At 45.8% G+C, this 10,000-nt stretch overlaps 1 protein-coding gene across 1 annotated transcript in view; it reads right to left on the reverse strand.

Moving 5' to 3' along the window:
* LOC308364023 (protein unc-13 homolog A) overlaps positions 1-10,000 on the reverse strand; it is a gene marked incomplete at both ends in the record, with an annotated part of 101,345 nt that overhangs the window by 13,196 nt on the left and 78,149 nt on the right. Inside the window, 10 exons of the mRNA XM_080836962.1 lie at positions 1,043-1,120; positions 1,576-1,719; positions 3,917-4,013; positions 4,163-4,289; positions 4,676-4,761; positions 5,920-6,047; positions 7,436-7,570; positions 7,842-7,931; positions 8,590-8,658; positions 9,629-9,782. Coding sequence (XP_080693088.1) covers positions 1,043-1,120; positions 1,576-1,719; positions 3,917-4,013; positions 4,163-4,289; positions 4,676-4,761; positions 5,920-6,047; positions 7,436-7,570; positions 7,842-7,931; positions 8,590-8,658; positions 9,629-9,782 — 1,108 coding nt within the window. The remainder of the gene's footprint in view (positions 1-1,042; positions 1,121-1,575; positions 1,720-3,916; positions 4,014-4,162; positions 4,290-4,675; positions 4,762-5,919; positions 6,048-7,435; positions 7,571-7,841; positions 7,932-8,589; positions 8,659-9,628; positions 9,783-10,000) is intronic.

The raw sequence follows: 10,000 nt of genomic DNA on the forward strand, positions 1-10,000 counted from the left end.
TGATGGTGGGTATGATGTACTCTTGGGGTCATATTCAGCATTCCCCCCCCTGTCAAACACGGCAAGTCGAGTTGATGCCAAAGAGCTTGATTTTGGTATCATCTGACCACATTCTGTCTCCCAATCCTCCCTAGAATCATTCAAGTGTGCAATGGTAAACTTCAGATGGCCCTGTACATGCGCTTCCTTGAGCAGGGGGACCTTGCGAGTGCTGCAGTACTTCAAAAAATTACGGCGTGGTGTGTTGCCAATGGTTTTCTTGGTGACTCTGGTCCCAGCTGCCTTGAGATCATTCACAAGCTCCCTCTGTGTAGTTCTGGGGTTATTCTGCACCTTTCGAATGATCACTGATTCCGCACGAGGGGATATCTTGCATGGAGCCCCAGACCTAGAGCGGGTGACAGTTGTTTGGTGTTGCTTCCATTTATGAATAATCGCACCAATAGTTATCTGCTTCTCACCAAGCTGCTTGCCGGTGGTTTTGTAGCCCATTCCAGCCTTGTGCAGGTCTACAATCTTATCTTTGACGTCCTTGGACAGCTCTTTGGTCTTGCCCATGGTGGTGAGGTTGAAGGTGTGAAGTATGATTCTTTGGACAGGTTTCTTTTATACAGGTCACCAGTTGAGATCAGGTATACCTTGTTAGACCTAATGAGGACTAATCTGTGTGCTTTTTGGGCACATAACTGGCCATTGGGAGCCAGAATTCTTGCTGTTTGCTTGGGTTCAAATACTTATTTTTTGAATTAAATGCAAATAAAGTCATAAATCTTATAAAATGCAGTTTTCTGGATTTTTTTGTTGATATTCTGTTTCTCACTGTTAAAATACACCTACCATTAAAATTCTAGATCACACATTTCTTTGCAAGTGGCCAAACTTGCGAAGTCGGCAGGGGTTCAAATACTTATTTTCCCCACTGTATACTCACAACTGACTGAAGAATACAGAGAAATACAAACATTTTCAAAGTGTAGTAATACTGTATGTACGTTTCTGTGTTTGTGTGTGTGTGTGTGTGTGTGTGTGTGTGTCTACATACCACTATCTCCTTGGAACAGTGATTAGGGAAGTCCTTGGTGATGATGTCAGCATAGGAAACAAGGACATTGCCAATTGTCTGGGTGAGAGAAAAAGGGAGAGAGAGAAAGGCAAAGAGAGAAAGGGAGAGAGAGAGGGAAAAGGAGAGAGAGAGGGAGGGAGAGAGGGAGAGAGAGAGGGAGAGAGAGATAGATGTATATAGAGAGAGAGGAAGAGAGAGAGAGAGGGATATATATAGAGAGGCAGAGAGGGAGATAGAGAGAGAGAGAGAGGGAGAGAGAGAGAGAGCAGGAATGAGAGGAGAGATCATGAGCAGAAAAAGGTGATAAAGAAGAGAGGCATTACAAACGCAATGTATAGATGTGTTCATTGGTTTAATTTTTTCAGCACAAACTTGCGATGTTCAGATATTCAGATAGTGGATGTTATTCAACCCTGGATGTGAAGGCCTATATGAGTCTATATTTTGTCTTTATGAAGACTGGATGTGTAGGCCTATATTAGTCTATATGTTGTCTATATGATGAGTGGCACCTTGGCAAATCTTTTCATGTAGCTCCCTACGATCTGCGGGTCTGGGCACTCCAGCTTGCGTATGATCTCAAAGCTCTGGTTGAGCTGGGAGAAGACGTCCACCACGGAGCAGGAGAACAGAGCATGCTCAGAAGTCTGCTGGAACTGTGGGGGGGAGAGGAGAGGGGAGAGAGGAGGAGAGGAGAGATGAGAGAGGAGAGGGGAGGAGAGAGGAGAGGAGAAGGGAGAGGAGAGGAGAGGAGAAGGGAGAGGAGAGGAGAAGGGAGAGGAGAGGAGAGGAGAAGGGAGAGGAGAGGAGAAGGGAGATAGGAGAAAGGAGGATTAACACTGAGAATACAAACATGGAACATTAAAACAGCTGTTACTGCTATTCAGTCTGTTTATGTTTATGTCTCTCTGTCTTTTATGTCCCTTTCTGTTTATGATCAATCGCATACATCGCATCGCAATACATTAGATGAGTAAGGTGAAATTATAGGTTCTCTCTTTTGCAACCCTCTCTACTGGTAATGAAACAAACACTGTGTTAGGAACAGACACACACACATATAACACCACTGTGTTAGGAGCAGACACATACACACACACATATAACACCATTGTGTTAGGGACAGACACACACATATAACACCACTGTGTTAGTGACAGACACACACACATATAACACCACTGTGTTAGGGACAGACACACACACATATAACACCACTCCGTTAGGGACAGACACACACACATATAACACCACTGCGTTAGGGCAACACACACACACACACACATATACCACCACTGTGTTAGGGACAGAAACACACACACACACACACATATCACACCACTGTGGCAAGGGACAGACACACACATACTTTGACTTATTGATTGATAGAATCAATCCAATCATTTGAGGAACTGGTCATCAGTAGAGTTATAGGGGGGTCACACGACCAATCAGCGGCAGGTCAAGAGCAGCCAGGGCCATTTACATCACATTACCCATCATGCATCCCTTCTTTTCAATAATATCCCTGCCTGAGAGACTCAGGCAAGAGCAGGGGGTTAATGGATGTGTGTGTGTGTGTGTGTGTGTGTGTGTGTGTGTGTGTGGGTGTGTTTGTGTGTGTGTGTGTGTGTGTGTCTGTGTCTGTGTGTGTGGTGTGTGTGTGTGTGTGTGTGTGTGTGTGTGTCTGTGTGTGTGTTGACATATGTTAATGGATCTGTGTCTGTGGGTGTGTCTGTGTGTGTGTGTGTGTGTGTGTGTGTGTGTGTGTGTGTGTGTGTGTGTGTGTGTGTGTGTGTGTGTGTGTGTGTGTGTGTGTGTGTGTGTGTGTAGGTGTGTGTGTGTGCGTGTGTATGTGTGTGAGTGTGGGCACGTTTGTCTCTACATGCATGTGGATGTTCACTGACGTGGTTGTATTCAGTGTGCAGGTGTTGATTAGTCTAGTCTGTGAGTGGTGGCAGCACAGTGGGGTTCCTGCAGTCTGTGTTTGCATGCTTCTGGCCCTCTGTCATATCTTGGTGTGAGTGTGTGTGTGTGTCCCATTATGTAATACCTACTTAATAGGGGCAGAAGTGTGTGTGTGTGTGTGTGAGGAGGATAGGTTATGCTTTACTTTACTTACTGTGTGTGTGCATTTCTGTGTGTGTGTGTGTGTGTGTGTGTGTGTGTGTGTGTGTGTGTGTGTGTGTGTGTGTGTGTGTGTGTGTGTGTGTGTGTGTGTGTGTGCAGATCCGTGTGTGTGTGTGCGTCCATTATGCTTTATTTAATGCGAGAGGGAACAGACTGTGTCTTTTTTTGTCAGCCCAGCTGAAAGTTTGATCCTTACATAATCCCTCTGTAGTCCCTGCCTTACAGCTGAAGCTCCCTCTGTGACAAACACACACACACACACACACACACACACACACACACACACACACACAAACACACACACACACACACACACATGTACTCACACACACGCACACACACACACACACCCACCCACAAACACACACAGTCTTACACACAGTCTCATACACACACAACAGCTAGTGAGGAAAAGCTGTGTGTGTTTCTTTGGTCTCCAGTCCCTCTGGTAATCTATGTGTGTGTAAATGTCACGTCATGTACAGGATGTGTGAATGTTAAACTGCATAAGCATGTCTCTGTGCATATACAGTATATTTATATATGTGTGTGGGTATGTGTGTACATCTTTTAGGTCTCTATCTTCAACCAGATGTGTGTGAGCACAACTGCAAGCGTGCATGTCTGGATTTCTTGGTAGAGGCAAGTATTTGTATGAGTGTATTTATATGTATGTGTGTGTGTTTGTGTGTGTGTACATCTGCATATGTGTGTTTTTCTTACTCCATCTTTCTGGTCCCTCACTAGGGCCCCATGGAGGAAGTCTCTGGACACTTCCTCATTCTCATCCAACCACATGATGACGAACGGCTCAAACCACCTATGGGAGAGAGGAGGAGGCGGGAACACAACATTATCAGCCAAATTGTGTTTAATATCCAATGCAATATGCATATCAAAGACATATTATTGCATCTAAGGAAAGCCACAAACACACACACACACACACACACACACACACAGTCTTACGCAGGATAGTCTGGCACTTGTTTCTGGAAGGTGCTCAGCTCCTTGCAGTACTCGTTGTATAGCCACTTGACTTTAAAGTGCAAGTTCATATAATCAGCACTCTTACACAGACGATTCTTCTCATGATCTACAGCGAGAGAGAGAGAGAGAGAGAGAGAGAGAGAGAGAGAGAGAGAGAGAGAGGACAGAGAGAGAGGGAGGGAGAGAGAGTAAGAGAGAGTGAGAGAGAGAGAGACACTTTAAAGTGCAAGTTCATATAGTCAGCACTCTAACACAGATGATTCTTCTCATGCTCTACTGAGAGAGAGGGAGAGAGAGGGAGAGATAGAGAGAGGGAGGGAGAGAGAGTGAGAGAGAGAGAGGGAGAGAGACACTTTAAAGTGCAAGTTCATATAGTCAGCACTCTAACACAGACGATTCTTCTCATGCTCTACAGAGACAGGGGGAGAGAGAGAGAGCGAGAGGGAGGGAGAGAGAGGGAGGGAGAGTGTGTGTGTGTGAGTGTGTTCTCACCCTCCATGGCGTACTTCATGTCCTGAGCAAACATGTTCCACATCACCTCAGCACTTATCTTCCCCACGTTCAGCTCCTGAGGGAACCTGATCACACAGAACGAGAGATGAGAGACGCTCAGGCCGTGTCAGGGCCACATCAAGGCCGCATCAGGGCCTCAACAGGGCCGCATTAGGGCCGCATCAAGGCCACGTCAGGCTAGGGTGACCAGACGTCCCGATTTAAACGGGACCGTCCCTATTTTACCGGGACTGTCCCGATTTTGAGTTGCGTGAGTCCCGGAATAACGCTAAAATGTCCCGGTTTACACCAACCACTGTGCAATTGTCCCGGTTGTCAGCGATTACATAGCCAATGTGATCTTATTATAGCCTGATCATTAACTTAACCCATGCAGAAATATTAATAAAGCATCCAGCGTATGATTTGAACATTGTGTTTTTGTGTGTCAGTCAATCGTAGCGGTCTGCGTCTGCATAACCTGTGCAACCAGCGTTACAATGTATTTGTTTTGCCTAGTAACGTCTCTTCAACGACAGCCAGGATTATAGCCATGGAGTTTAGCTCAAAGTAAATGATGCAAGGAGTAAAATTGTAAGTACAGGTAGTTACAGAATATGGCTGTAGTTGTTAACGATTGTTACCTGCTCTACCATTGTAGTGGGCTATGTTAACACTAAACTAGCTAGCTAGCTATTTTGTTAGAAACTGTCTCCAGTGAGCAAGTGTGAACGAGCGGATTCGAAATACAAGAAATAACTTTCGACATCTCTCTTTTCTTTGCATTAACATATCTCTCTAGTATTTCGAAACAATAATATCAGTCCCTATAGAATTTTGTTGTTTATAATCAGTTAATGCTAGTGAATCCTAATTTGACATGATTACGCGCGCAAACATGCCTTTCCCCTTGGAGAAACACGGCAATTTCTTTGATACCGAGAAACGCTCCTGTTGTTGTCCAAATCTATGCTCCTGGCACATGTTCAGGATAAAAAGCATGTGCGTGCAAGAACATTATGGTCACGCGCAATGTGTCCCGGTTTTAGGTCCGGGAAATCGGGTCACCCTACATCAGGCCCACATCAGGCTCAGAGTTTGATGCTATATGGGCATACTCTATTGTGTAAAACTTCAGTTTCAGTTGACCTGTGTGTGTTCTTGTCTGTGTGTGTGTGTGTGTGTGTGTGTGTGTGTGTGTGTGTAAGTGTTCTTGTGTGTGTGTGTGTGTGTTCCACACTCACTGGTTGAGACAGGGTGTGTATGAGTTCTTGTCCTCCTCAATGATGGACACGATGAGGGTGATAAGTTTGGACCAGAAGTCCAGGTTCTTGACGCTGGGTCCCTGTTCGTCAGGAGCAACCGACTTAGCCTGAAAAAAACAACAGAACTCATAAGATACTTATTTCACCAGAAACACACACACACACACACACACACACACACACACACACACACACACACACACACACAGGTGGAAAAAACAGGTGTACTACTTGATAGATGTACTGTATAATACCTAATATATACGATGATAGATGTCTCACACACACAGATTTGATCTGTAAATGACAACACAAAGAAACAGAAAGCAGAGATCCCAGAGAGAGGAAAACTGCAGCAAATCTGCGTATTGTCTGGCGGCCAAATCAATATTTAATTCAGAGGAACACGACTCAGCACTCCCTTCTCCTAAGCGAGACTCAACCTGGCCTCGGGTGTACCGTCACCATGGTAACGCGCAACTGAGACACTGCCCTGGTAACACTTTGTTTGTAGTGATGGGAATCGACGTGCTGGGAGCAGTTCCACTTGACTAGGGCAGCCTCGCTACTCACTACAAACTACAAATGAAAAGCCAGGGAGGAAGTGACCGCCCAGCCCAGCACAAGCTGCATGTGTTTCTATGGGGAGGTAAATCTAGCAGGCTAGCACAAGCTGCAGGCTAACACAAACTGCATGTGTTCTATGGGGAGGTGGATCTAGCAGGCTAGCACAAGCAGCAGGCTAGCACAAGCTGCATGTGTTTCTATGGGGAGGTAAATCTAGCAGGTTAGCACAAGCAGCAGGCTAGCACAAGCTGCATGTGTTTCTATGGGGAGGTAAATCTAGCAGGTTAGCACAAGCAGCAGGCTAGCACGAGCTGCATGTGTTTCTACGAGGAGGTAAATCTAGCAGGCTAGATAATAAATAAGATAGATGAGAAGGGGCCTTTAAAACATCTTGCTGAATACACACGCGGAGATGCTTCATGAACAACCTCTATATAGCGCTGGAGCAGAGCATTTTAAGGACATGCTGTTGACAGTCACACTTCATTTCCCATAGCCGGTATAAATGCAATATAAAGCAGTAGTGTGTATTCCACTGGCACACACACACACTCCTTCCCTCCTGTGCGGGGGGAATGCCACAGAGTTTTGTAGTCCACTGTGATTGGTCAAGTGATTCAGATAGACAGGATGTAGTCTGCCGTGCAGGCTGGATATAGTTTAATTACAGTTGCTTTAGTCTGCTGTAGGTGTTGCAGTGGTGTTCTGTGGGTGTTGAATTAGAGTGTTTAAATAGAGTGTTTAATTAGAGTGTTTAATTACAGTTGCTTTAGTCTGCTGTAGGCGTTGCAGTGGTGTACTGTGAGTGTTGAATGACAGTGTTTAATTAGAGTTGCCGTAGTTTAGGATACGTGATGCTCTAGTGTATTGAGCCTGGTGCTGTAGTGTGGTGCAGAGCATGCTTCAGTTAGAGCAGCTGTTCTCTCACCGGGTCAGCCTGGTACTCGCGGCTGTAGAGCTCGTGGCAGTTGTTGAAGATGTACTCGTAGGTGGAGTTGAGGCAGGCCTTCACACAGTCCTTCACCACCTGACTGGCTCTGGGGGGGCTCTGCAGCTCCTGGACCTGGGGGGGGGGGGGGGGGGTCATGGAGAGTCACATGAAAACCGTGATCGATGTAATGTAATCAACAGATTTATTATGCAAAATACAGCAGAATTATGCAAAATAATTAAAGGAAACCTTTACAGAAACCCAATTGCAGATAATGAAATTAATCAAAACCTCAGAGGGACAGTGAAATGAATCACAAAATACAGGAACATCGATGGCGTGTCTCATTTACAGCTGACTAACTGTAGGCTATGTGTGTCCCCCTTAACACCATCTGGGTTACCTTCATCCTGAAGAACGTGATGCTGGTCAGCAGGTCCACTGTGGACTTCAGGTCCTGCAGTCTCTCTGGACTACTGGCTGGGAAATTATTCTGAGAGAGAGAGAGAGAGAAAGAGAGAGAGAGAGGAGGGGGAAGATAGAGGGAGAGAGAGAGAGGGGGGGAGAAGGAGTAGGGGAGAGAGAGAGATAGAGAGGGAGGGAGAGAGAGAGGAGGAGGGAAATGGAGAGAGAGAGGAGGAGAGAGAGAGAGGAGGAGCAGAGAGAGAGAGGAGGAGCAGAGAGAGAGAGGTGAGAGAGAAAGAGGAAAAGGAGGAGAGAAAGAGCAATAGAGAAAGAGAGAGAGATAGACAGTTAGAATAATCATGAATGATTCAATTAACAGGTTTTATACATATTACTAGTACAATATTATGGACACTTCGCTGCGCGTCGTGGAGTTCTTTGCCCCGCATCGTCCATTATCCTTGTAGAACTGTACAGCTCGTCGGCCGTTATCCCTTACATAATTACACCTCACTTAATTACAGTACAATAGTGAATATAAGTGTTATTACCAGAACACCTCACTTAATATCAGTACAGTTGTGAGTATTAGTGTTATAAGAGAGGAACATGTGCATACAACCATTAAAGGCAGCAGAAAGAGCCTGACGTAGTGAGAGGTGGGTCAGTGAGTCCACATGAAATCAATGTAATTTGGGTTTAAAGGACATGACTGCTTTAAAGAGAGGCCTGAGAAGATCACCTACCCTGTACATGGAGAGGTCAATCCTGAGGGAGTTGTGCAGCTGGTCCAGCAGCTTCACAAACCTCTCTTTCTGTAAACACACACACACACACACACACACACACACACACACACACACACACACACACACACACACACACACACACACACACACACACACACACACACACACACACACACACACACACACACACACACACACACACACACAAACACACAGATATCCATCAAAAAATATGCAAACAAAAAGATACATCACCCTTTCATTGTGATTCAAGACAGTTTTGATTGGACAACAATATCTTGCAATCAAGTCCAATAAATCAATAGGTTTCAGTTCCTCCAAAAGGGAATTATCCAGTACACCTCAGGTGTGTGTCTCTACATGTCTCACTCGTGTCTCCACACATCTCACGTGTGTGTCTATACACTTCTGACGTGTGTGTCTCTACACGTCTCACGTGTGTGTCTATACACTTCTGACGTGTGTGTCTCTACACGTCTCACGTGTGTGTCTCCACACTTCTCACGTGTGTGTCTATACACTTCTGACGTGTGTGTCTCTACACTTCTCACGTGTGTGTCTCTACACTTCTCACGTGTGTGTCTATACACTTCTGACATGTGTGTCTCTACACTTCTGACGTGTGTGTCTCTACACTTCTCACGTGTGTGTCTATACACTTCTGACGTGTGCGTCTCTACACTTCTCACGTGTGTGTCTCTACACTTCTCACGTGTGTGTCTATACACTTCTGACGTGTGTGTCTCTACACTTCTGACGTGTGTGTCTCTACACTTCTCACGTGTGTGTCTACACTTCTCACGTGTGTGTCTCTACACTTCTCACGTGTGTGTCTCTACACTTCTCACGTGTCTTTATACACTTCTGATGTGTGTGTCTACACGTCTCACGTGTGTGTCTACACGTCTCACGTGTGTGTCTCTACATGTCTCATGTGTGTGTCTCTACACGTCTCACGTGTGTGTAGATTTATCTAGAATCTACTGATGTGTATGAGAGCTGGAGGTGAGCTGACCCCGAAGTTGGATGCGGCAAAGCGGTCGGAGGCGGAGACGTTATTGGTGGACTGGGTGGTGTGGGCGTAGTAGGCGTTGATGTTGGCCAGTAGGGTGCTCATCACCGCGGGGACGCCTGGGCACATGTACTTAGACGACAGGCAAGCAAAGTGCCTGAGGTGGAGAAACACACACATACACACACACACACACACACACACAGACACATAGACACACATTCACACATACACATACAGACACACAGACACACACACACACATTGGATGTGGTCAGGATCTAGGACAGATAAACCTCTGGCTTGGTATTCGATGCATGCAGGTCACCATCAGACTACTCGTCAGCCTTGGGAGCAAACCCTTCACTGGTAAAAC

The sequence above is a fragment of the Sprattus sprattus genome, assembly GCF_963457725.1.
Source record: "Sprattus sprattus genome assembly, chromosome: 4".
Classification (NCBI taxonomy): Eukaryota; Metazoa; Chordata; class Actinopteri; order Clupeiformes; family Clupeidae; genus Sprattus; species Sprattus sprattus.